At 40.3% G+C, this 25,818-nt stretch overlaps 1 protein-coding gene across 1 annotated transcript in view; it reads right to left on the bottom strand.

Moving 5' to 3' along the window:
- Window positions 1-25,818, bottom strand: part of FMN1 (formin 1) — a 378,961-nt gene that overhangs the window by 294,280 nt on the left and 58,863 nt on the right. The window contains exon 2 of the mRNA XM_023230251.1: window positions 16,871-17,046. Within this exon, the coding sequence (XP_023086019.1) occupies window positions 16,871-17,046 (176 nt within the window). The remainder of the gene's footprint in view (window positions 1-16,870; window positions 17,047-25,818) is intronic.

Genomic DNA, 25,818 nt, shown 5'->3' with positions numbered 1-25,818 from the left:
GCTACATGTCACATATTGATAACTTGAGCTATGTTCTTCAGCACTAAAAACAATCTAAGTATTAATACTGAGAAATTCTGATTCAAAAACACATTTCTAGCAATGTATTCAAAAGGAACGCTCACACAGATAAAAACATATCATTGCATCCCACCAACCACTAAGGGAAAGTAAAACACTTTCTAAATCTTGATTTGATCTTGTTTTTAAAACAGGTACTTCTCTGTTTGCTCCTGATCATAGTATTTTCAGGGATTATTAACTGAGGCACACTTAATCAAAAAGCCACCAGGACACTGCAGAAAAATTCAATGGTGTCTTTTAAGTCTCAGACCAAGCTTCTTGTCTAGAGGAAACACACATTGATTAAAATCAGACATCTGCTTCTTCAAGACTGTAGAAAGAAATCATCACAACAACAGATCATAAGATCAGTCTTCTTTTTCTTTTTTTTTTGAGGCAGAGTTTCGCTCTTCCTGCCTAGGCTGGAGTGCAATGGTGCCATCTCTGCTCACCACAACCCCCGCCTCCCAGGTTCAAGTGATTCTTCTGCCTCAGCCTCCCGAGTAGCTGGGATTACAGGCATGTGCCACCACACCCAGCTAATTTTGTATTTTTAGTAGAGACAGGGTTTCTCCATGTTGGTCAGGCTGGTCTCGAACTCCCAGCCTCAGGTGATCCGCCCACCTGGGCCTCCCAAAATGCTGGGATCACAGGCGTGAGCCACTGCATCTGGCTTAAGATCAGTCTTCTTACGGGCTATGCAGATCATCCAGTTCTAACACGGCAGGGGGCAGTGGGAGATTGCATGTATTTGGTCTTTTTGTTTTTACGAACTGAAAAGACTCAATTTTCTCAGAGATAACTAATTCTTGATTTCTGGAATAAGCTTCCAGGCCACTCTATAGATTTGGGCAAAATGTAACAGATGCTGGAAGGGGCTACTGACCCTTCTGCACCATGGCATGGAGCAGAATTATAAGGTTTCAGTATCCCCTCAATACTCACAGATGCCAACACAATTCCATGGAAAGTGAGTCAAGTCTTCGGTCCCAGGAGATTGTTTGATTTCATCTCCTTGGCTCTAGGTAAGTAAGGTATTATTAGACTCATTTTTAAAGGTAAGCAACCATAGCTAGAGAAGGTAACTTGCCAAACTTACACAGCCAATAAGTGGGGAATATCATCATCTAATATTTAAGGGCTGACCATGTGCCAAGCACAGTTTTAGGTGCTCCACACATATTAACTCATTTAATACAGATAACAACCATATTGTGAGTTGTCATTATTATTCTCTTTTTCCTGCTAGAAAACTGAGGCACAGAAAGAGTAAATGGTTTGCCAGTCCACAGGAACAGTGGATGGTGGAAGTATAATTTGAATCTATGCAGTCAGGCTCCAGCATCCACACTCTCAATCACTCTTCTCAAGCCCAGAGCTCCACTTTCTTCCTTAATAGAAGACCACACACAGCTAAGTCTTGAGCTGCAAAGGTTTCAGCCCAGTTCATCGGTGGTCTTTAACTGGGATGTGAGGTATACTTTATCCTCTTAAATGACACAGAAGACGAAATTCACAAAAAATAAAATAAAATAAAATAAATAAATAAATAAAACAACCTTATACTGAGGATGACCATTCTTTTCTTTTGCATAACTTGGGGGAAAATTTACAAGTTTTCTTAAAAAAAAAAATAGAGGAAGAGCGAGAAAAGAAAAATCAAGCCTATCCACCTACCACAGAAGAGACACAGAATCCTCTGGGCTCAAACATATCAAGGTTTTCCAGTTTGCCCCTACCATTCCCCTTCATTTATGAAGCATGACTTCTATTAAAAAGACTTCTTCATCCAATGTCATGAATGAACACCAACAATGAATGAGGCTGTGAGGACATAAGAGTGAAGACACCCCTGCCTTCCACCTCCATGAAATGTGTAGTTCAGTTGGAGATATCTCTTCACAAAGAGGAGACTCTCTGTTTATAGACTGTAACCAAGGACTTTATCCCCCAGGTTCAGTCTAATAGTAATAGCTGGACCTAAAACAATTCTGAATGAAAGCCAGCAGTGACCATCTAAATATGAACAGAAGTAAGAGGAGCACGGTAATTCAAAGAGATCTTTTGAACACTCTTTCAAGTCACTGGTTCTCATGACCATAAGAAATGTTACCTCTGCTGGTCACTCAGGGAGTAAGAGTGCTTCAGATTATAATATTCAAATAAGCAAATGACAAACTGAATCTAAATTGGTCTTGAAAAATGAATCTCTTTAAAGCTTTAACATTTTCAGGGAGGGAAATAATCACTTTTCTTGGACATTATCTCAATATCTAATTATGTGCTGAAATAAGCACTTACTACACAAAACCAGTGGAAGCAAAGGCTTTCGTTCTTTAAAACCTGCTACTACCTCAGCTGACTCTCTTTTGTCCTAACCTCAAGGCACATTAACTCTCTAACTGCCACTTCTGTGCAAAAATGATTTTCACTAAAAAAACACACACACACAAACACGAAAAAACAACCTTAATACTGAGGATGACCATTCTTTTCTTTTACGTAACATGGGGAAAAATTTACAAAAAATAATCTGTACCAGATGAAAAATGATCCACCTCAGACAACACAGGGTTGAACTGTATGGGTTCACCTGTGTTTTCAACCAAAAGAAGATGGAAAATGCAGTCTTCATGGGATGTGGAAACCTGCATAGATGAAGGGTTAACTTTTCAACTTTTCCTGTAAGTGGATTCCCAGAGCCTACTGTGGGACTAGGTATGAGAGGATTTGGGTATATGGGTGATCAATCTTCCAAGGAGATGGAGGGACAACTCTTAAGTCAAAGGACACATGAAAAATAGGTAGCATTTGACGGACATGATATTCTGTTATAACTCGTTAAAAACAATCAGTACCTAGCTACTTAAAAATGTGAGCATAATACTTGCGCAGAATTTACTAGCAGTGAATTCTTCACGTTTCTCCCATCTCATCGTCCTCTCAGCTGTACAAAGATTGAGGCTGGAGCCAACTGTACCTCATGACACAAAGAATATCAGTCTAGGCCGGGTACAGAAGCTCACACCTGTAATCTCAGCACTTTGGGAGGCCGAGGCAGGCGGACTACCTGACGTCAGGAGCTGAAGACCAGCCTGGCCAACATGGCAAAATCTTGTCTCTACTAAAAACATAAAAATTAGACAGGCATGGTGGTGGGCACCTGTAATCCCATCTACTTGGGAGGCTGAGGGAGGAGAATCACTGGAACCCATGAGGTGGAGACTGCAGTGAGCCAAGATGCATCCCCCTGCACTCCAGCCTGCGCAACAGAGCAAGACTCCATCTCAAAAAAAAAAACAAAAAAAAACACAGAACATCAGTCTAGTAAGTGGATACCTGGTCTACCTGGTGAGATAAGAAAAATTACAACAAAAGGCACATTATCTCCTACAGGCAGTAGAGCTTAGCTCCTTGACTTTCCTCATATTAGGAAATCAGCAATAAAAATTTTTTAATGTCATTTTGCAAAAATTGGACACTATGGGGAAGAAACTTCCTAAGGGCCCCCTTAGTCTTTGTAGCACTTCTCGTGATTATTCAGTTTGGATAATTCACCCCCATATTCTCATCAGACTGAAAGGTAAGGTGAAAGTAAAGTAAACAGGATCGCATTTCACTGTTAGGCTACTTAATTGTCATGATTCTCCTTGTCCAACTTATTTCAAGTTCTGGGCCTGATTTTAAAGACAAATTGCTTCTAGCTTCCCAAAGTAGTTCAAATAGCTTCACGTTAAAACTATTTGAAACAAAAAGTAGAAAGGAGTTACACTTAGGGTAAATAAGAGTGGGGAAACTATTTCTGCAGGTGAAAAAAGTTAAGAGCCATGGACTGGGAAAAATAAGTTCTGAATAAAGATACGGGTGGGTTAATGGGTGAAGACCTCGTTTTTTGGTTCAGGAAGTGTGTTTTAATTCAACAAATGGCATCTTGGACAAAAGGGGAGAGCTGAGAAAATTGTAACATCACAAGGAGTTTTTGACTCCTTTTTGACATCAAAAGGAGTCAAAAAATATCTGTAAAATGAGGTGTCGTAGAAAAGGAGTACAAGAGTATGGAATAACTTGGGTAGAATCAAGTTGTTGGAAGGTTGAATGGGACCTCAGAAATATTAGAAATTATCTAGCTTGGCTCTTTTTTTTTTTTTTTTTTGAGACAGGGTCTCACTCCATTGCCCAGGCTGAAGTACAGTGGCACAATCACTGCTCACGCAGCCTTGACCTCCCTTGCTCAAATGATTCTCCCACCTCAGCCTCCTGAGCACCTGGGATTATAGATGAGTGTCACCACGCCCAGCTAATTTTTGTATTTTTTGTAGAGACGGGGTTTCACCATGTTGCACAGGCTGGTCTCAAACTCCTGGCTTCAAATAATCTGCCCGCCTCGGCCCCCCAGTGTACTGGGACTACAGGCGTGAGCCACTGCTCCCGGCCTGGCTTGACCTTTTGTTTTAAAGGCGAAGACATTTGAGGTCAAGGGAAGCTAAACAACTGGTGCCAGTTCATACTGCTCAAGTGCAGCACCCAGATGGGAAAAAAAGCATCCCATCTCCTGTTCACCCACATCCCATCGCCTGCTGCTATGCTGTGGGGTCTTACCTTCTTCCCGAACAGCATCTTCGTCATGCTCATTTTCCGCATCTCTGAAATGGAGACAACACCTTGCTTCTGCCTAATTCACCGGAATGTAAGGCCAAACGAAAAACAAAGCCAGAGATACCCTTAAACTTCGAGTTTTGTAGCACTTTCCCTGCCTTCATGCTGTGGCGTTCCTCTGCCAAAGCAACGCTTACAACAGCCTCTCCGGATCACCCCATCAAAAGCCTGCAGCTGTTTTTACTAATTGGTTAAAAAGGAAACAGGCAGCACCTGCCTCTTGCAAGGACCCATCCCAGTGATTAAGGCCTTTTCTCTGTTGAAAAGCAGATTGAACCAATCTCTGAGATTGGTTCCACTGGGCAGTATCAAAGCTTCTGTGGAAATGGATTGAATATTGATAACAAACTAGAAGAATCTAAAAGGAAAGGAGAAAGGCTGGGACATCTTGCGAAGCTTGAAGAAAGGAAGACAGCAGGGGGTATGTAATCTTATGATGATCAAGAAACATGGGCAGTGTGCAGAGTTAAGAACAGGCCCTCGGCCAGGTGCAGTGGCTCACGCTTGTAATCCTAGCACTTTGGGAGGCTGAAGCAGGCGGATCACTTGAGGCCAGGAGTTCAAAACCACCCTGGTCAACGTGGCGAAACTCCGTGTCTACTAAAAATTCAAAAACTTAGTCAGGTGTGGTGGTGGCGGGCGCCTGTAGTCCCAGTTACTCAGGAGGCTGAGGCAGAAGAATCGCTTGAACCTGGAAGGTGGAGGTTGCAGTGAGCTGAGATGGCACTACTGCGCTCCAGCCTAGGTAACGGCAAGACTCCATCTCAACAACAACAAAGAACAGGCCTTGAGTCCTGCGCTCATGCCACGCTCCACTCCTACAAGAGGCTTAACCTGGGGCAAATGATATATAAGCTCCCTGTGCTGCAGCTCCCTCACCTGGAAACTGGTAAGAATGGTTCCTAGTTCATGAATTGTTATGAGGCATACGCTATTATGTGTTTGGCGCTCATCAATGACCTGCAGTAGGTAGGATATGTTTTCCTAGGAAAAGAACAGCTTCCTTAGGGACATCAACCATCATCTAACAGACTTTTTTGGCATTCTCATTAAAAAACAAGTAGTTACTGATGAACTAACGCCCAAGCAGGACGTTTTCTTCTCCCAACTCCGATACATGCACTTGGGCAGAAGAGCTACATACAATACACCTCCGCCCGCCCCAGCCGCAACCATGCCACAAGGACACTGAGCTCCAAAGAAAATTCTTCCAAGGGTTCCCTTTGGGTGTTTCAGGGCCAGTGTTTTCTGGATTGGATTCTTCCATCTGTGTCATCTGAAGACAGTAATTAAAGTTTTCTCAAGTGGCCACTGCATAAGGTGACAAAGTGTGCCCTGTTCTTTACTTTGTTTCCCAAGCTCCAACATGATTTTTAAACCAACTCAGTTATTTGAGAGGAAAAAAAAAATTCATGAATGTGGTATCCTCCATCTTTTTCTCATGAGAAAAAGCATGCTGAAAACGACACTAGGTGCCCTAGCACTGAGATTTTCCCTTCTTTGGGGAAGGACTGTTCAGAGACAATGAGTAAGCCTGGGTCCTCAGTAGCACAGCACTAGCCATTTTATTTATTTATTTATGTGTGGTTTTGGGTCAATTCATTAGACTTCAAAGTGTTGCTTCATTACAAATGAAATAGAAGATTACAGACATGAAAATCAAGTTTGAAATAGTTATTACGTTAGTGGTTAGAATCCTACTTCCAAATATTTCTAAGACTCAGTTGTTCCACCAACCAGTGTCAAAGGTCTCCTAGAAATGGATTTAATATCAATGACAAAGTAAAATAATGTAAAAGGGAAAAGAAAGGCTGTGACTTCTGAAGCTGGGGTGGGCGGGATGAGGGCTGGTGGGTAGCAGTCTTTAAAGTACAGAATTTCCTGGAATGTGTTTCAGAAGAGTTTTGAGCTTGTCCAAAGTGAAGGCATAATATTGGTGTTCCGTATGGCTAATGACAGCAGAAGGCATGGAGTCTATGGAGAAAGCATTTCATTGTGACTAAGTTGCTCCTGATAAAAGATGAGGACCTGGAATTTATTAGACTACTTATGCCTATTGCTGCCTACACTCCCTTCTTCCCATGCAGTAAAACGAGGCAGTTCGTGGTTACTGCTATAACTTTTTCTTTTCCTTCTTTCATTTTTTTTAAGTAAAAGTTATCTTGAGAATATTAGTTCAAACTCCAAAGATCCAAGTATCATTTAAAAATATTTTTAAAGGGGACAACAGAAAATCTAGGGAAGGTGGGGATTTACCTAAAAGAAAATGAAGATGGATGAGAGGAGCATGCATGCTGTTCCAAGCAGGCACCATGCTGGGTTCTTTATGCAAGTTTTCTTGCACCCTAATCCTCTCCGTAACTCTGTAAGAAAGATGCCATTAATTGCATTTGACAGATTATTACTGTCCAATGAAAGTTTCTGCCATAAAGCCAACATTTGCACTGGATCCATCTGATTCTAAATGTTTGTTCATGACAATAAATCAAAAAAACTATTTTATAATAGTTTTCTTTCCTACTGAAACATAGGAAGGGAGGCAAAATAGATCACCTGGTTACCCAGAACCACATGGCTGCTGAAATTAGAAGTTTACAAAAGGTAGAAAGGTCGCAAATGAATCCTGCATCAGTAATGATTCTTTGACCCTAATGCCCACATGATTAATTCAGACATTTAAAGAGAAAACTGTTGAAACAAATGTCAATGCACTAAAATTACAGAGGAGAAAGTAAGTCAGGCATTGCCACAGCTATGATCCAATTCTTTTTTTGAGACAGAGTCTTGCTCTGTCACCCAGGCTGGAGTGCAGTGGGGCAATCTCAGTTCACCGCAACCTCTGCCTCCCAGGGCACAAGCCATCTTCCCACTTCAGCCCCCTGGGACCACACGTGCATGACACCACGCCTGGCTAATTTGTGTTCTATTTTATTTTCTAGAGATAAGGTTTCTCTATGTTGCTCAGGCTGGTTTCAAACTCCTGGGCTCAAGTGATCCACCCGCCTTGGCCTCCTAAAGCATTGGGATTATGGGATTATAGGTGTGAGCCACTGTGCCCGGCCCATCCAACTATTAAACAGTTAAAGAGAGAGCAGAGAAAAAGTAGAGGCAACAAGGCTATGTCTTTGAAGAGGGACGTATTGGGGTTTAGCATGAGATACTACTAGTCACAAACTAGCCTTGTCACTTGAGGCAGGTTCTTTAACATCTCTAAGATAGCATCCATGTGTAAAATGAGAAAAATAATACTTAACTCATCGAATAGTTCAATAATTAAATGTGCTGATATTCTTAACCCAGCGCTTGCTTGATTCCCCAGATGCTAAATAAATGTGACCATCGTTATTATGGAGCACGTGCAGGTGGTGGGGAGGAACGGCGTTTGCACGGTTTGGAAATGTATTCACTATTGCCTCCGTGTGGTACACCATTTTAATTGGAGATTTAAATAAAACAAGTATATATAGGACTACTGTCATTTTCAACACTTTAAAAAGCCTCATGAAATATTCTGAAGAAATGCTATAACAGTTCCTAGAATCAAAGTCACATACTTTCCATAGCTGGAGAAGGAAAGTTTATGATGTTCATGTGCAAGACACTAGTGGCTGCAATCCTTAATGCAATTTAGAAATAACGATACTAATACATTGGAATTGCTTAAGTAAAATCTGTAAAATCCAAAAGGCAACAGAAAAGCAACTAGGCCATAAAAACCAGAACTTTATGTTAATATAGGAGTATTCACAGTAGGTACGTAAAGGCTACTGCATTTCCAATTCTAAATAGCTCATATGGGATTGTAATTTTAACCACAAATTCCCACCTTCATCCTGGAGAGAGAGAAGAAAATGCTTTTCTGAAAGACACGCATGGAGCACAAATGATGTACGTAGTAAGAGACCAAGGTTGGAAGACACCATGTGAGGCTCACAGCACTCTAAGTTTAGTGAATGCAGACAGAACTTTAAGCTTTTCAGACAGAAAAATGAGGGTAAAAAATTGGAACACATCCAAAGGGGGCAAAAAACAATCATGTGATTTTTAGAGAAAATCAAGTATTTTAGTGGCAATATTCCAATTCACTTAAATACAATTCTTAGACAAATTCTTCATCATTTTATATAAAATTCAGTTCTATTCTGTGACCTCTCTGGCTTTGAAAGTATAATACAGAGTTTTCTCTGTATATACCCTCAAGAGTCCAAATTTTATATGAACAGCTATGATATTTCTCATCAGAATAGGAGAACAAGAAATAAGAATATGTGTTATCAAGATCAAAGAAAAGCAAATTTCAGTTCCATTAAGCATTAAGGTGATGCAATAATTTATCCAAGCTTATTCTTTTTATTTTATAAAGAAACCTGAGGCTGGGCATGGTGGCTCATGCCTATAATGCCAGCACGTTGGGAGGCTGAGGAGGGAGGATCACCTGAGATTAGGAGTTCGAGACCAACCTGGCCAACATGGTGAAACCCCGTCTCTACTAAAAATACAAAAATTAGCCGGGCGTGGTGGCACCCACCTGTGATCCCAGCTACTCGGGAGGCTGAGGCAGGATAATTACTTGAACCTGCCAGGTGGAGGTTGGAATGAGCTGAGATCGTGCCACTGCACTCAAGCCTGGGTGACAGAGTGAGATTCCATCTCAAAAAAGAAAGCTGAGCTGAACTGTTACCAGATTTGCCATTATTTTTCAATTTGTAGAGAAGTGTGAGAACTGGTTTAAGAATTTGTGATTCGCGGAAAACAGAAATCCTATTTAAACTTAACAATCCTTCACACTAATTTACAAATTTGCACTAATTTGAGAGATAATTGGTTAACTTGCATGTGAATTAGGAAATAAATCAGATTACTTTTTTTTCAACTGCTTTATCATGACTTAAACTGATGAGGAATTTGTAGAAAACAGAACAAAATGATTTTCCAAATTGATCAATAATTCATCCCTTCCAACTGTTCTTTTCATCTGGATTAATTTCTTGATGACTTATCATACCACCAACCGACACATGATCCCTCTCATTCTTTTTCTCTTTTACACACATACACACTGACATGTACTCACACATACACAAATGAACACACTCCGTCAGGAAACAAGCTACTTTGATATTTTTAAATTCACTTCACTTGCAAGTACCAGTCACATTGTCAAGAATATTCTCACGATTTGGGTAAGCCATTCCTAGGGCCTGTAGCTTTAAGTGGTAGACTCTTCTCAGCTTACCGCAACCTCCGCCTCCTGGGTTCAAGCTATTCTCGTGCCTCAGCTTCCCGAGTAGCTGGGATTACAGGCACGTGCCACCATACCCAGCAAATTTTTGTGTTATTAGTAGAGATGGCGTTTCTCCATGTTAGCCAGGATGGTCTCGATCTCCTGACCTCATGATCCGCCCACCATGGCCTCCCAAAGTGCTGGGATTACAGGCTTGAGCCACCGCGCCTGGCCTCCAAAGTGTTTTAAAAGCTGGCATACAAAATCTTATTTCCAGGGAGTAGTGCCACCAGGATATAATCCTAATGACTATTTACCTCTGTTTTCATATCTTTGTTTTCAATTTCAGGCCATACCTCTTTCAGTGTCTTTCTATCCACCCATGTCTTTGTTTATAGACACATTACAAACTATTCTCCATGGTGAGCATTCCTCTCCACTGGAATCTTCAGGAAACTGCATTTGTAATAAGAATTTAGGCCCCAGGGTTTCTCTAGTTTCTGACTATATTCAATTGCCTTTGATAAATCGGGTTCAAAGTGCCACAGGACCTGAGATGCATGACTAATGGTAGCTCCTAGTTCAGTGGAACATAAGAAACTGCCCCTTCAGGCTAACTTCTTAATATTCATGTTCTAAATGGGCACTCTAGGGTGACTGAGGTTTTGTCATATATAGATGCTACCCAAGGGCAATTCACGCATTTGGATCTTGCTTCAAAAGTAATTATCCAGGGTTGACGGAGTTAGTTAATAAAATATAGGATACCCAGTTAAATATGAATTTCAGATTTAAAAAAATCATTTTGTGGTATAGGCATGTCCCATACAATATTTGGAAACCCCACGGCCCAAAAGTGGAGCTGGCAGAGCTTTGGGTTCAGTCTTTCAAAAGCTTTGTAGTTTGCCCATAATAGTCTATAGAATTTGCTTGACCAGGACTTGCAGGATAATCACCCAAACAGAGCTTCCCTACGCAGAGGTCTAGCATCTACATCATAGTACTAGTTGTGCGATATACTGATATAATGAGAAATATACTGTGTATTTGGTCTTCATCTGGCTCCTGGTCAGAACTTCTAAAACCCTCGTAACTTCCTAAGTGGTAAGAGCCACAGAAGTAGTCATAATATGTGGATATACTCAAATATATTCAAATATCTATAGAAGTTGTAGTATTTGTTTTTTGTCCTCAGCTTCTGAAACAGCTCAGAAACAATAAAGGTGAAAGGGGCATCTTTTGTTATTCAGAACAAGCCCCTTTCAACTACACTTGAGCTTATGTTATGAGGTGACTTTTAGAGGATGGGAGGCTGGTTGCCAAGGGAACCAACCTTGTGATTAGGTGGTTGGCATTCTGGGTCCCAACAACTCACCTCCAGGAGGGTAGAGAGGCTGAAGGTTGAGCTAATCACCAATGTAATGAAGACTGCATAAAAACCCTACCCAAAGAAGTTCTGTCTCCATAGGGACAGAAGCTCTTGTGCTCGGGACCCTTCCAGACCTCATCCTATGTATCTCTTGATCTGGCTATTCATTTGTATCCTTTAAGAATATCCTTTGTAATAAATTGGTAATGTCAGAGATGTTTGAACCACAGCTACTCCATCTTGAATAGGGGATGGGTAAAATAAGGTTGAAACCTGCTGGGCTGCATTCCCAGTAGATTAGGCATTCTTAGTCACAGGATAAGAAAGAAGGTTGCCACTAGACACAAGTCACAAAGACCCTGCTGATAAAACAGGATGTGGTACAGAAGCCAGTCAAAACCCACCAAAATGAAGATGGCTACAAAAGTGACCTCTGGTCATCCTCACTGCTCATTACAGGCTAATGATAACACACTCCCACCAGTGCTATGACAGTTTACAAATACCATGGTAGTGTTGGGAAGTTTGCTTATATGGTCTAAAAAGGGGAGGGACCCTCAATTCCAGGAAATCCCCGCCTCTTTCCTGGAAAACTCATGAATAATTCACCCCTTATTTATTTAGCATATAATCAAGAAATAACTATAGGTATACTCAATCAAGCAGACCATACCACTGTGCTCTGCCTATGGAGTAGCCATTCTTTTATTCCTTTACTTTCTTAGTAAACTTGCTTTTACTTTATGGACTTGCCCTAAATTCTCTCTTGTGCAAGGTCCAAGAACCCTCTCTTGGGGTCTGGATCGAGACCCCTTTCTGGTAACAGTAAGTTAACTGTTTCCCTGGGTTGTACAAGTTGTCCTAGCAAATTATTGAACCCGACGAGGGGGTCATGGGAACCTCCTATTTGTATCCAAGTTGGACAGAAGTTATGGGTAACCTGGGAACCCACTACTTGTGATTGGCATCTGAGGTGTGGCAGTTTTGTGGGACTGAACCCTTAACTTGCGGGATCTGGCTACAATTCCAAGTAGATCGCGTCAATTGAATTGAATTGTGGGACACCTAGTTGGTGTCTACAGGGAATTGGAGAATTGCTTGTTATGAAAAACACGTACACTTGGTCTCCGAACGTCAGAAGTGTTGTAAGGGTAAAGGAGGGGTTTTGTTTTGTGTGTTTTTTTTCATTTAGTTTGTTAAATAGATGCTGCCCAGAGTGTCTCTGGTGTTTGTCCTACACCAACCCCACCTCCTGCCATTCCCAAAGGAACCCCTGAGTCTTCTCATAGTTCAGTAACTAAAAGATGAATGCCCAGCTAAATGAGGGGACTCAGTAACAGCCCTGGCCTTGATGCCAGTGTCCATCCTGACTCGTGGATGCCAAACTCCCACCAATTATCTCAAGTATGAAATGTTTTACCTGTCATCACGTACTAATGAGAGTCAGTATAGCCACAGAAAAAAGCTTAGGAAAGTAACATCCTGATGGTGATGCTGCAAGTCAGGTTTAAAACTGGAAGCAAGGCAGTGCTGCTCCAATGTCTAAGGCCGATCGATATATTGCTTAGAGTCTACAGCCCACCAGAGGAAAGGGGTTTCTGTGAGCTGCTAGTCATTAATAGGACGCTAAGTTTTTCTTCTTTTTTTCACTTTTTTATTTCTATAAGCTATTGGGAAACAGGTGGTGTTTGGTTACATGAGTAAGTTCTTTAGTGGTGATTTATGAGATTTGCACCCATCACCCAAGCAGTATACATTGTACCCAATTTGTAGTCTTTTATAGAACTTATAGGATACACATTTGTTCTAAATAAGTAGAATCCTTTCAGATAGAAACCTTACCTAGAATATCAATATTTAAGCATATAAGGGTCAAATCACACTGTCCAAAGAGGGGAGAAGGGCTTGGAGGTGAGGAAGGAAACACAGGGATCAAAGAAAAAAAACAGTTGATTCAGAAAATAATCAAAAGAAACTATTTTAGTTTTATAATTCTGATTAATGAAAAACTAAGCAACGTATGAATATATACTTGTTTTCAATGACACAGTATTTATATATACAAATATATATTTATATATCACACATGTATTTATACATAAATACATTAAAATTATACATGTATACAGATGCATAATTTATATATCACATATATGTAACATACATAAATATATAAAACCCATAGAAGGCTAGTTCAGGATATAGACATTTTTCATCTAGTGATAAATATCAAAAACCTAAAAATATTATAGAAAATAATCCACCTCCTAGAATTTTATCATAAGGAAATAGTCCTAAATAATGGGAGAGAAGGGTATAGGAAAAATTTTATGTGTGGTCATGCTATTTTATTTCCAAATAGTGGTCCTATTCCAAAACTGGAAACAACTTCAATATCCAATAATGGAGAAATGATTGAATAAATTTTAGCATATCATTTCGTGGAATATCACTCAATCGCTTAAAACACATCTATAATGAACTTGTAACAGCCTGGATAAGCAATGTAAGAGTAATTATTTCAAAAAGAAAAGGAGACCAGGTGTGGTGGCTCACGCCTGTAATCCCAGCACTTTGGGAGGCCGGGACAGGCAGATCACGAGGTCAGGAGATCGAGACCATCCTGGCTAACATGGTGAAATGCCGTCTCTACTGAAAATACAAAAAAATTAGCTGGGCGTGGTGGCACACGCCTGTAATCCCAGGTACTCAAGAGGCTGAGGCAGGAGAATCGCTTGAATCCAGCAGGTGGAGGTTGCAGTGAGCCAAGATTATGCCACTGCGCTCTAGCCTGAGCGTCAGAGCGAGACTCCATCTCAAAAAAAAAAAACAAAAGAGAGAGGAGGTTAATAAAATCTGGCACACTTATGTGTTTCAAAAAAGTCTCTCATTGAAAAACAAACCATACTTAGTGAAAAAATACAAAGAAAATTTATCAAATTGTAACAGTCATCTTAGCTGCTAGGATTATGAGGTTTGTTTTCACTGTAACTATGTATTTCAAATTTTCTATAAGGATGGTGTAGGATATTTGTAATTGTAAAAAATTAATCATTTAATTTACAGAGGAAAAGGAAAACAAGAAATACAAAGTTTAGCCAATTTTAAAAATCACATAAACACAGAATTTTTTTAAAACACAGAAGAAAAATAAAGTAGCTTTTCAAAATCTACTTCAGCACTTTTACACTGTAGATCTGCTGTTTGCAGCAAATGCAACTTAAAGTAATTCACCAACAGATGTCACTGTTACACTTCCTACTTTAACCATCTCTCAAGACGCACAAATTTACGTAGGGGAACAAAATCAAAACCTTTACTAATTCTCATGCCATCTCCCGCAGGACTGCAGCTTTCTCATCTTTCAGCTTCATTTCTAAACCTCCTTTTGTAATACCTGAAATGCTGAATGCTGTTCTAAAATGACATGCGGTGACCATGGATTTATGGTTATGAAAAACACAGGGTTCTCCTGCTCTTTCAATGCCGCCCATGTGAACATCACAGATTTAACCCACACTCGTCAAACACATGGTTCCAGGTCTGAAAGTAATGAGTTGGAGAACACCAGATTGTCAACAGGCATTAAAGTTAGTGGTTAAAAAAAAGAAAAAGTGCTTCTTAGATTTCTGGTGGCTCACCTCATCTGTGACAGGAAACTGGATGGCTAAAGAGGGATTGCAGAGAATCACAATAATCTGGTCAATCCTATCAGGCCATCTAAATGTGGAAGTAGCTGAACCCCAGCCCAGTGCTTTCTAAGGAGAAGTCAATACTTCTGTGTCAATGAAAACAAGAATGAATACGAAAGGAGAAGGCAGGTGGATGTACGGCTCATGCCTGTAATCCAGCACTTTGGGAGGCTGCGAGAGGGAACATTTTCAAGTCAGGAGTTTGAGACCAGCCGGGCCAATATGGTGAAACCCCATCTCTACTAAAAATACAAAAATTAGTTGGGTGTGGTGGCTCATGCCTGTAAGCCCAGCTACTCAGGAGGCTGAGGTGGGGGACTGCTTGAACCCAAGAGGCAGAGGTTGCAACAAGCCAAGATCCTGCCACTGCACTCCAGCCTGAGCAACAGAGCAAGACTCCACCTCAAAAACACAAAGCAAAACAAAACAACAACAAAAAACAAAAACAGAGAAGGCTAATTTTTTTGAACTAAAAGTAGATCTATCATTTGATCCTGCAATCCCACTACTGGGTATCTACCCAGAGGAAAAGAAGTCATTATACAAGAAAAGATATTTGCACATGCATGTTTATTAGCAGTAAAATTTGCAAAAATATGGAACCAGCCCAAATCCCCATCAATCAATGAGTGGATAAAGAAAATGTGGTATGTGTGTGCGTGTGTGTGTATACATGTGTATATATATATGTGTGTGATCTCTCCCACAATGAGATTTAGGCTACAAAGCTAATGAACAGAGTGCTCTGAAAACACTCAGATAAATGACAAACACAGTCACTCCTAGACAAGTTGCTAGTTACTTTCTAGTGTACAAATTTCAGATCACCAAGCTCCATCTTGATTTTCTGCAACCCACTGATTTTTTTAAACAATGACTCATACACTAAATGCATATATATATATACACACACACATATATATACACATATACCATGGAATACTACTCAGCCATAGAAAGGAATGAAATAATGCCATTTGCAGAAAGTTGGGTAAAATTGCAGACTATTATTCTAAGTGAAATAACTCAGGAATGGAAAACCAAACATCCTATGTTCTCACTCGTAAGTGGGAGCTAAGCTATGAGGACGCAAAGGCATCACAATCATACAGTGGACTTTGGGGACTTGTGGGAAAGGGTCGGGGGAAGCCAAGGATGAAAGACTACACACTGGGAACAGTGTACACTGCTCAGATGATGGGTGCACCAAAATCTCAGTAATCCCCACTAAAGAACTTACTCATGTAACCAAACACCACCTGTTCCCCCCAAAACCTATTGAAATAAAAAAAATTAATTAAAAAGAAAATTGCAGAGAGGTTATTAAAAGAGAACAAAAATTTTAAAAAACAGAAAGGAGAAGGTTATGTTTTTTAAATGCATCATCCTATATTCTGCAGATTTTCTGCCAACCTATCTACCTGTTACTTGAGCAGCTGGGGAGAAAGGTTCATGAATATGGAAGGAAGGCAGGGTATTTGGATTTCATTTGACAATCCAGAGCATATCAGTTGGCTTACCTATGTTATTCACAAATTTTTAGTAAAAGGATATTAAGTAGTGACTCGCAATCAGTGGGTACTCCCACAATGAATTTAGGATACAAAGCTAATGAACAGTGTGCCCTGAAAACACTCAGATAAATGACAAACACAGTCACTCCTAGACAAGTTGCTAGTTACTTTCTAGTGTACAAATTTCAGATCACCAAGCTGCATCTTGATTTTCTGCAACCCACTGATTTTTTTAAACAATGACTGATACGCTAAATGCAGCTTTATATATACAATTTACATTAAATACATATTAAATGAGCCTCTGTTGACCACAAAGAACCACAGCACAATCACAAAGATTTCTACTTACATGGAGATCCAAGTACAATTCGCTTCTGTTTGATTTCTCCCTTTCCTCATGAAGCAAAAATGGACAGGCTGGTCCTGCTCTGTAGCCCAGAAGCCACGTGCCTCCATCTCTGTTGGGAAGGTCTTTAGGTGTCTGCTCATTGAAGCCATCCCAGGGAAAGCCCTCAGAGGAGATACCTAAAACAGACACAGCGAAGGCCATCAGTGACACGGCAGCCAAATAAATAAATAAAGCCGTATTTGGGGAACTCCTACGTAGCCTTCTTCATACTAGCTCTTACTTTGCTTTCTAAGTTATATTTTTAAGAGATTGCTTTCCTTCAAAAGTATTTCTCCTGACAATTTCTAAATCACACCAACAAAAAATTACAACATATGCCCTCATCCCCAGTTTGAAAAGATAATTCTATTGACTGTACTCTATGCCCCATATTCTTGATTACAGGTTGCATATGGGTCATTCTATCTCATAATGGAATCAGAGGAGCTGGGGGACAGAAGTCAGGAGGTCTAGCCTGTGGCTTTCCTACAGTTCCTAAACAGTGTCATCTGAGCCAAGTTACTAATGTGTGTGTTCTCCAGGGCAGGAATGGTGCCTTCTTCATCTTCATTTCTGGGAATAGAATTATTATGCATGGTGCATACAGGACTTGGTCACTTTGTTGAATGAGTGAGCACTGCATGAGAAACCTATTTGGGATTCCCTTTTGTCATCTCTAGAATCAAAGTTATTAGTCTAGCTCATTCTAACCTAAACTGTAGGCAAGTAATAATAGGATGATAATCATTAACTATGTGCCAGACACTGTTTTTAGCTCTGGTCAATTTTTATGATAACATATAGTTAGGTATCATTAGTGTTCTCATTTTAAATGGAGAAACTGAAATACAAAGAAGTTAAGCAATTTGCTTAAAATCATAAAATCAGTAAATGGTTAACCTAGGACTTGAACCCAGGCAGTTAAACAACAGAGGGTCGTGCTTTTAATGACTACACTATGGCCTCTGCCTGACATTCTGTTCTCAAAATAGCAATATGTGTTCTACAACAAAAGGACTTTACTACAGTCAAATCAGTGAGAAAAGCTACATACGGTATCTCTAAAAGAACCATGATTCGTGTTAGCGTATTAAAGACCTTGGGATGTCCTTTAGTACAGAAAACCTAATTCTGTATCATAGGGTTTTCCAAACTCATTTGGCCACAGAATCCATTTAAAGGACACCTGCTAAATGTGTCGCAAGCCACTTAATGTTGTAGTGGAACACAGTTTGGAAAATACCAGATTAGATCACTTCTAATGTTTCACATAGCACTCAAGTTCCTAGTCCTCTTTTAATTCCTGGTAAGCAACCTTGGCAAAATTTTAAGCAACCAGGCAGAAGTTAAAAGTTTAGGCTCAGGGTATTTTGCAACAGAGATCACTGTTGAATATATGATAGCGTGTTTATTACACATAATCCCTGTAAGAGTCTGTTTGGCAGTCACCCAAAGCCAACCAACGGCTTCTACCATGCTGAAACCTGACTTACACGAAACTAGAGCTGAGAGTAAGTCAGCTCACAAAGGACCTGCGGGATAGCATGCTTGTATTAGAGTAGCATTTTAGAAAAAAATGAAAACAGCTAAGGTTTGGCTGTTGTTTGCCTGTTGGGTATGTTAGTTTTCAATCACACTTCAAAGTGAAAGATGATGCAGGTCACAGTGTGTCTACAGTTACCCTCTAAGCAGGCTGTCCACAAAACACCTTTCTGCAGCCACTGAGAAAAATGAGAGTCCAGGGCTTCCCCAGTCTATGCTCACCCCTGCAGACACAGTTGTCTAGGAAGAGTATACCTAGGCTCTTCCTTGATCTGGGCCAGATGCCTCAGAACAAGTGCCTTTCCAGTCAATCCCCTTGCTACCTACTGTCTACAGACAGTCTTCTGGGCTTTCATTTAGAGTCTCATGTGCTTTGGAGTGACCCAACTTCTAGTCTCAAGACAGAGGAATGAACTAATGCCTAAAAGAACCTCAGGGAGAAGGCACTCTGCTTAGTACCTTTGCTTTATGTTCATGTTGACTCTGAGGAAGACAGTACTGGTTATACTGTAACAGATGAAGAAATTAAAGCTCAGACCCCCTTTAACTTCTATTTATATGGCTCATCCTCCTCCTGGACTATTTCTGTTCGCCTTTGTCATAAATCTTTTAAAATTTACAGTATACTCTCACTGTACTACCTCATCTTCCAAGATGTATTGGTTACTAATCTTCCAAGATGTATTGGTTACATCCCTCATTTTAAATCCCTCAACCTTTCATTTTTCTTTTGAAGTAGGTGCTGGCTTTGGGGAAACTTTGCACAGAATAATAAAACAATATAAAACATAATATATATTATATATCACAAAACACAATGTACAACACCTGAGGTCAGACATCTGTATCAGCAGAGGCACATTGTCTGGTGAGTATAAGTTCATCATTTAGGTACAAGAGAGCGAAACATTCCCATAATAACAAGGATTTGGGGTCTTGATGAAACACACATGCATGCATATTTATGCAAACACACATGCAAACCCCTCACACACTTGCAGTGGCTATCCAATACTGCATTAATGAGGTGAGGTGTGCAATCCAATTCACTCTCTATGCAGAGGGAAAATAATGCCAAGGTGAAAGTTGTCTGCTTTCTGGAAATGGTTTTAGTTTTAAAGAGTTAATTTCTAATACCTAAGGTTTAACCAGACAATATCCCTATGAAGGAAACATGCAAGGTAAAACCATGATGCAGAATAATTTTGGCAAGAATCATTTGGACAGAAAAGGACCATAAGTAACATAAAACTGAAATAAGTAACATAAAACTGTTATTCTCAAAAGTCTGACAAAGTAGGTTAGGACAAATGACAAAGTCAACATTCTGACGACTGTAACGTATTTATAAAATAATTTTGGAGTGGAGAGTTTTAACAACACAAACACAACTTTTTTAGTCAAAAATAAAGCACAAGTCTGTATTTATTAAAATGGGTAACACCCAAAGTAGTCTCTCCAGCTGAATACATTTAATAAAAAGAGAAGAAAATCATCTGAAATTAGATAAATATATTCTGTCAAAACAGTCAACTGTCATTTAATTTTCTGATACAAACAGATTTGGGGGTGTTAGATCTTTAGAGAATATTTTCTGAAAACCTGAATCGGTCTTATCAGTTTAAACATGTGTCTTTCCCTTTCATGTGCACATTACAAACCTGTCTTGTACTCAATATTTTGTTTCTCAAAGACATTTCAACAGCTTGATCGACCACACATACACACACAGGTTATTTGTACAGCTGACCACGGTTAATACAACATACAGCACAGTCACAGTAAAGGTGGGGTGACTTACCTTGGAACCACTTTGGAAGTCTGTGCTTTTCAAAACCATTCACATGACGAGCTGCACTTCCTGATGCTAACCTACAACATCAGACTGAGGTTTTGCTGTCAATTATCAAAACAACAGAAGCAGACAGAATGGAAAGGTAGTCATATGCCATTTAAAACAGGAGGCAGTGTCCACAGCTCATCTTTCCAAAATGGGATCAGTCTGTCTAGCAGGGGTACACCGGATTATGGTTCCCACTGTTTCACTCCCTCCCTGCAATATGATCACGCACTCACGGCCTGTTCTGGTCTATTTCCCCTGCCACGTGACTTGCTTTGGTCATCTGAATGTAAACAATGTGACAGTGTGCCAATTCTGGGCCAAGGCCTTGAGACGCATGGTGTGTTTTCATGCCCCGCCTTGTGCTTCTGCCCTCACCATGAGACGAACACGGTCCTTGGGAGCTTCGAATGAAACCTGGAACGTCTGACCTAGGCACAGTCCTGCAAGCCTGGAGCCAAGCTCAGTGAAACCCAGGCCCAGTGGAGTGAACCTGAGCCAACTACCAGGCCAGTGCATAAAAACAATAAATATTTATTATAAACCATTGAGATCTGGGACTTCTTTGTTGAAATAGTTGCCTCATACACTATCATGTCTGCTCCTGCTAGAAGCACTGTAACGATTAAAGACATTAAACCTTTTCAGCTGAGGACGTAAACACGAGTGATTTTGTTTTGTAATTTGTACTGAAAAGAATTATTCAATGTACTGCAAGGATTGAAAAATGAAGTGAAAACTCATGGCACACCCATTTACTCATTCATACACAAACTACATTTTATTAAACAGTTAACCTTATTTACCAGACATTGTCTTTAATCATCTAAAGAATATACATATAAAAATATACCAATTTTCTAAAGGAAGTCTGTGAACATACTATGTAACCAGCAGATCTGGCCAAAGTCCCCAAGGGACAAAATTACAGTGCCTTTTAGGCTGTTTCTTTTAATTCTCCCATCACACCAAGCCCTCACTTGACAGCAGTGATGAAATGGTTATGCATCCAAAAAGAGGACAGAAAAAACGAAAACCCTAGGCTTAAAACTCTGAGTTTTGGCTCCCGTGCTGTAGTGCCCAAGGCCATTCATCTTACTTGACATAAAATAAACCCTACAAGGTGAAGTTTTCTCAGCTGGGAATATCAGAATTGATATGTACAGGTGGACAGGTTGTCTTCCATTATGTTATTCAAACGTGTACTTACAAGCAAGAAACACAGCAATCTAGACGTGAAGCTAATGGAAAGTGACACTGCTAAGTTCTTGTAGAGTGGGTGTGTGGCTGTGTACGTAATTACTCATGTCTATATCTAGGAAGAGAGAGGTGTGGCCAAAGTATAGTCTCATGGCTGCTACCTGTCAATTAGAGACCAATGCTCACTAATGCAACTACCCCCTTTTCATTCTCAGCAGTGTTAAATGTCACAATGTCACCAAACCAGCTAGGTAGATAAAATTCTGAGGAGGTGTGGTATCTGTCCACCCCAGCCTCTAACGCCTCACTGGAAGTATGTGGGGAGAGAAATGATGAATGAGCAAAGATGGACAGGTGGAAGGTGTGGCCGGTCAGAGAAAGGCAGACAGCGAATCAAAAACTAGCAGAGAGTGGGGAGCAAGCTCTGTCGGTCTGAGCATCGATGAGGAAAGCATCCACGGCCATCAAGCAACTGCAATGTAGTTTGCATTTCCAAAATCATCCTTAAATTCAAATAAAATTTACAGTTGGAAGGAATCTTGTATATCTCCCCACCTACATGCTCATTTTAGAGTTGAAAGAACTGAAATCCATGAAGATCGCAGTATTTCCAACATGCCAGCTAGCAGCAAAGGCAGAACTAAAATCTACGTTCTTTATGCTATTTAGAGAGGCATGTTATTGCCAGTCCCCAGATGAGAATATTGAGGGCTGAGAGAAGTAGATGTGAACAAGTTAAAGAGCGTGGGTACAGGGCCTTAACATGTGGGCTAAATTCCTGGCTTTGACCTTTACTAATTCTTTGACCTTGGTGAAATTACCAAAACTCCCCGAGTCTTTATTCCCTCATCAATAAAATGAATATAATAAGAATATGCCTGATATTGAACTAGGCTCACAATTATTTTCTTTCAGAAGACTTTTCCTGTGCTGGGGAATAGATAGATTTGATGGAAGAAGCAAATAATTTCCTGTTTTAAGTAAAGAAATCTATATACAATGAGGGTATATCCAACATCACACAGTCATGTGAAAGGCTATTTTTTTTGTCAGAGAAGATAAAGAGAATGACAGTAAAGCTTATAAGAATTCAGCTGCACTACTGTGCAGCAGATCCTAAATCTGTTCATGTTCCAAAATAGAATTCACGTCATCAAATGCAACAGCTCCAAGTAAGTGGCTGATCATCTCTGGAAACACAATAGCTCCTCAGGGTCATTCATAGATACCCTTTGATATACTCCTTCCCAGAAAGTCAAACATAGGAGCCTAGAGCCATGAATGGAACTATTTATAGTCATGGCTTTAAGTGAAATAGCATTTTAAGGAAGTATGCATATATATCTCTTATGATTATTGTATTAACTCCTTCCACAGTTTTCTCCTGTGGAGAACACTAGTTGAGGGGTGTATATTACCCAAGCTAGGAAACTTATTTGTGGCCATAGTTACACTGGATATTTTCACACTTGAAAAACAGGGCGCAAATGATGGCAAGAATGGATAGAGCACTGAGGTAAGGGGTGATGCAGAAAAGATCAGGAACAAATTGAGGAGGTTGCAGGATTCACTGACGCATTAAAAGCCTCCGTCTATTCTCAGATAATAAATGCTGAAAACATTAGTTGTTATTACTTCAAATACTTAAGTGATCAAAAAATTTTAGTATGTTTGGTTATAAAGAATATGACCGGGTGCAGTGGCCCACCCCTGTAATTTCAGCACTTTGGGAGGCTGAGGTGAACAGATCACTTGAGGTCAGGAGTTCGAGACCAGCCTGGCCAACATGGCGAAATCTCTACTGAAAATACAAAAAGTAGCTGGGTGTGGTGGGAGGTGCCTGTAATCCCAGTTACTTGGAAGGCTGAGGCACAACCCAGGAGGCAGAGTTGCAGTGAGCTGAGACTGTGCCACTGCACTCTAGCCTGGGCAACAGAGTAAGACTGTCTCAAAAAAAAAAAAAAAAAAAAAAAAAAAGAATATACTTGCTTGTTAACAAAAAACATGTATATATATTTTTGAGATGGAGTCTCACTGTGTCACCCAGGCTGGAGTGCAGTGGCATGATCACAACTCACTGTAGCCTTGGCCTCCTGTGCTCAGCAATCTTCTTGCCTCGGCCTCCCAAGTAGCGGGGACAACAGGTGTGCACCACCACACAAAACTAGTTTTAAATTTTTTTGTAAAGATAAGCTCTTGCTGTTTTGCCCAGGTTGGTCTCGAACTCCTGGGCTCAAGTGATCCTACCACCCTGGCCTCCCAAAGTGTTGCGATTACAGGCATGAGCCATTGTGCCTGGCCCCTAAAATGTTATTGAAGAAAAAGAATACAAAAAAAAGTCATATGGTATTCATTATAAGTAAATTTGAGTAACATTTTCCCTTTTATGTCACATTATTCCAATTACTATGAGGATGGTTGCACCAGTGGGAAATCCAACTCTTGAAGACATACTATCATCACTTGTTGTCCTAATAGCTAAGGAAGTCGAGAAAAAACTACAAAATACTAAACCCTGGATTATAAAATATATAATAAACGATTTTTTAAAAACTTTCTTTCCAAAAAGAAATGATCCCAGGAAACTCACAAAAAGGAATATACATAACAAGATAAATACAGAAAGAAGGCACATTTACCATTAAATGTGATTGAGCATACACAATATAATTAAGAGACTGAGAATACAACATGGCTCTGAGTGTCCTTGCAACGCAGTGAGAATGAAAGGGCATTCTTTATTTCATTACTCTCATTGAAAGGAAGAAACAAGCTGATCCCTGATGGCCAACAAAGGTTTTTGTGATATAAAATTCTGAGAAAAACAACTATATAATCTACTTAGTTCCCACCCAAGCCTTAGCTCCATTCCAGGTGTTTAGACTAACGATTATCTTTACACAGTATTGTTGCCAGCACTAGCGCCAATAAGGCTGGTCTAGTCGTATGTCAGTAACAATCTCTGCCCTTCTAAGCAGGAAAGTTTGGATATTACCTTGCCCAATGATTTGGAATTAAAGTGAACTCTTCATCAGAGCTGCTAACAAATGGCCTCTATAACACATCCAGATTCGTAAATCGCCACCTTTTGCCTGAGCGTCTTAGGCACCAGAGTTTTCCTATCTCCCTTCTTCCACCAGTCATTAGTACTGAGGAGGAGTCCTGCACTTTTCCCTAGCACCAGATTTCCCGCTTTCCTTCCCAATAAATCTACTTTTTTTTTTGGACAGGGTGTCACTATATCATCGAGGCTGGAATGCTGTGGTGCGATCCTGGATCACTGCAGCTTCGAACCTCCCCAGCTCAAGTGACAAGTGATCACAGGCATGCACCACCATGCCCAGCTAATTTATTTTTGTATCTTTGTATTTTGGTTTTACCATGTTGCCCAGGCTAGGATCGAACCCCTGAGCTAAAGCAATCTGCCAGCCTTGGCTTTCCAAAGTGCTGGGATTACAGGCATGAGTCAACTCGCCTTGCCACCCCATTTCTATTTACACATACTTCAGACTGATTGATAATGTCCCATAGGTCACTGGGGCTTTGGTAATTTTTTCAGTCCAGAAATCACCTCTCAGTAGAAAGCCTAGGTAGCTGGGCACAGTGGCTCATGCCTGTAATCCCAGCACTTTGGAAGGCGGAGGTGGGTGGATCACTTAAGCTCAGGAGTTCAAGACCAGCCTTGCTGACATGGCAAAACCCCATCTCTACTAAAAATACAAAAATCAGCCAGGCCTAGTGGCCTGCACCTGTGATCCCAGCTACTAGGGAGGCTGAGGTGGGAGGATCACTTGTCACTTGAGCCTGGAAGGTTGAGGCTGCAGTGAGCCAAGATCACACAAATGCACTCCAGCCTGGATGACAGAGACTGACCCTGCCCTTAAAAAAAAAAAAAAAAAAGAGATGGGCTAGAAGGAGCAGAAAAATACTTAAAGGTGTAAGAAGTATTGGCTTCAATTTTCCAAATTTGAAGAAAATTATTAACCTACAGATCACAGTTGCTCAATGACTCCCCAGCAGGATTAACACAAAGAAAACTACAATAAACTGGAAAATCTGTGATAAAAAGACAATTATAAAAGCGGACAGAAAAAAATATATTATGTAGAGAAAACTGAAGAATCACTAGACTTCTCAGAGCATACAGCCCAAAAGGCAGTGAAATGACAACTTTAAAGTACTGAAACCACCTTAGGGAAAAATAGTGTGGAGGAGGGCAGACAGAGGGATACAGAGAACTTTCATCATGATAAAAGAGTCACTTCATCAAAAAGACATAACATGCCTACATTGTCATTATTTGTACCTGGCATTAATAACAGAACTT

Source organism: Piliocolobus tephrosceles, chromosome 6, assembly GCF_002776525.5.
Source record: "Piliocolobus tephrosceles isolate RC106 chromosome 6, ASM277652v3, whole genome shotgun sequence".
NCBI classification, from domain to species: Eukaryota; Metazoa; Chordata; class Mammalia; order Primates; family Cercopithecidae; genus Piliocolobus; species Piliocolobus tephrosceles.
Note: the sequence above shows the minus strand (reverse complement) of the source record. Positions and strands in the feature narration are given on the sequence as shown.